The sequence below is a fragment of the Colobus angolensis genome, unplaced genomic scaffold (genome assembly GCF_000951035.1).
Source record: "Colobus angolensis palliatus isolate OR3802 unplaced genomic scaffold, Cang.pa_1.0 Scaffold332, whole genome shotgun sequence".
Classification (NCBI taxonomy): Eukaryota; Metazoa; Chordata; class Mammalia; order Primates; family Cercopithecidae; genus Colobus; species Colobus angolensis.
In genome coordinates, this window is record NW_012116622.1 from 3,469,515 (window position 1) to 3,472,338 (window position 2,824).

General features: G+C 39.7%; 1 protein-coding gene across 1 annotated transcript; it reads right to left on the reverse strand.

Annotated features, from left to right (window-relative positions):
- Window positions 1-219: 219 nt before the first annotated feature.
- LOC105518932 (6.8 kDa mitochondrial proteolipid-like) lies at window positions 220-396 on the reverse strand. The gene is given in 1 exon segment (XM_011952093.1): window positions 220-396. A coding segment is annotated over 1 exon segment (177 nt).
- Between the last annotated feature and the right edge of the window lie 2,428 nt (window positions 397-2,824).

Sequence of the window (2,824 nt, forward strand, 5' to 3'; positions counted from 1 at the left end):
TGGCCTGTGTACTACATCTTTTGAGTTTATCCAGCAATGACCTCTATTTCCCACTGTACTCCTGATCTTGATCTTTTTTCTTTTTCAGTGCATTTCACAGATCCATTTATTCATGCCATGAAGTAAGCGATACTTAGACAAGTGTACAGTCTAACACAGCTTGCTTAAATTTACAGGCTGACTGATGTTTCATTTCATGTGTATGCCAGGTAAAGCTGATTAGTGATGACCATGAGCAGGTGCCGGAGCTTTCAAAGCTTTACTTCTTTTATTAGCAGTCTAGATTTTATAAACGGTGAGGTTCTTCAGCCCCATTCCTACCCAAATATCCTGGTAAACTTGAGTATAGCAGAGCTTCATGGGGATCCACACATTTTTAATAATACTTTGAAGCATCTATACCTTTTTCCCACACCTGCCCGAACCTTGCCTCATGCTCTGTGCACAGCAGCACCATAGCCCGGGGTGTGTCCTCCTTGACTGTAATTACTTGATGCTTCCATGTCCTCCTGGGCTATAATTACTCCCACCATCACAGCATTCTGGGTGATGACTCAGCGAGATTCAGGCCAGAGCACAGGTGGGTAGCAACTATCCTGGCAAGAGCCCACAAAACCAGTATCCCCTCCAGGCTTGCCCCAAACTTTCTAGAGGGGAATTATTCACCTCACTCTTGCACCTCTTCCTGTTACTCTCACTCTCAATGTGGGTCTATATCCACACTTCCTTCTGTAGATCAGGAGCACCAGATCTGTAGTATCTGAACTATGCCAAGTACCCCAGTTTCTCTTTTCTACCTCCTGCCCCATTGGAATAGCTACTTTCTTAGTGCTCTCTCAAAGAGTACATCTTCTGTGAAAATCATCCCAGTAGTGTTTGTCTTGGTTTGCTAGAAATTTCCTTAGAAAGAGATATTTAGTTTCCTTCTAAATGTGGCTTATTATTACAGTATTATTATTAGTATTATTATTATTACTAAAATGATGATGGTGATATCTGTTCATCAGGAGGACTTTACTAATTTTCTTTGAATGCTATTTTTGTCTTCTGGAGGAGACTGCCTGATCAGATGAAAACAGGAAAGGAGTCAAATATTACCATGATCTAGGTGACCAACTTGTCCCAGTTTACCCAGGACTTCTCCGGTTTTAGCACCAAAAGTCCTTCATCCTGGGACACTCACCTATCCAGAACAAGCTGGAGCAGTTGGGTATCCTACCACCTCTAAAGAAAAGACCACAGTGAACTTAAGATAATCCTAGAATCACCACTGTCATTAACTGAAAAGTCTTTTCTAAGGAGATTTTCACTCTCTTATTATTATATGTGATATATTTAATAGATATTATATTGAATATCTATATCTCCAATAGGATCAGAGAGTGAAATATATATTATATAACAGCTATAATAATAAATTTATTGAATGCTTGCTACATTCTAGGCAATAAGTTAATGCAGCAACTCTGTGAAGTCAGTATTTTTAATTCTAATTTTCAGATAAAGAAAGTGAAATTCAGAATAGTTAGCAAACTCCCACCGCTAGACTTAAACCCAGGCATCTAATGATTTATGGATTTAATATTTGATTGTAGGTAAAAAGAGAAAGAGCTGCAACAGTTGGATATCTGAGTAAAGCAAAGGTATAGTTCCATTGCCATTTATCTGGACAAAAGCAAATATCTTGATCTTTGTCAAGATGAAATTGTCAAGATACTGACAATTTATTCTATAAGTTACAACCAAGGTAATTATTTTGGTAAGCTTATGAGAATACTCCCTTCACACAAAGTCCAACCTTAAATCACATCATTTTAAGGGTGAAATACTAGAAGCATTCTATTAAAGTCGGCAAGAAGACATGCTTGCTATCATCGTTATTCAATTACATCCTAGAAGTTTTAGTCTCTAAATAAAAATTTTCAAAATGTTAAATAAATAAATATTGGGTGTCAGTATAATTATTACTTGCAAATCATGATTGCCTACCCAGAAAAACTAAAAAAATCCGATGAAAAACAGCTAGAACCAATAAAAGACTTTACATACATATCCAGAAGAATATGCTTCCAAAATTATTAACCCCTGGAAATTTCTAGTTGAGTATTACAGAAGAATTTTATTTTCCTTTTTTTCTCATGAAAATGACATGCTAGGGATTAGAGAGGGGCTGAAATAAATATCCTGAGATATTTATTACATATCTCAGTGGTAAATTACATTTGAACTACTGAGCATCGGGCTCACTGAGAAAAAGAGGCATAAGCATTTAGGGTATCCAGTCCTCCAAAGGGTAGCTGGGGAGTTCTGTTGCCTGAACTGGAGGTAGAATTGGCCCTTTTGTGTCCCAGAAACAGGAGACTGCTGGACCCAGAAGAGGCCCTAGGGGAAAAAAATGGTTGCAGCTTTGGGTCTGAAAGATGGTAGACAGCTGACCCCCCCTAACTCACACGTCCATAATTGGTCCAGCACCCTGAAGGAGTGGCACAGTGGGAGATGATGCACAGGGGAACTGTATTCAGAGAGATCATGTACTTCATTGACAAACTTGGGACAGTTCTTGAGATTGGAAAAGGACCCTTTTAACAATTATCCCAGGTATAAACTGAGGCGGTCCTGGGTCAACCAGCACATGTGCTCACACTTGTGAATGCACCTGGGGCCAATGTCAGGAACTGGGTCGTGGCTTGCCTAGGCCAGCTGCCACTCTGCAGTGGTTGCTCCCTCTCGTGGCTCAGCTGACATTGTGGGATAAGATTGCTGGTGACCTTAGGAGTGTCAGTTTCTATCTTCTGGAGGCATTGTTTGCTGATGCTTGGGTTGC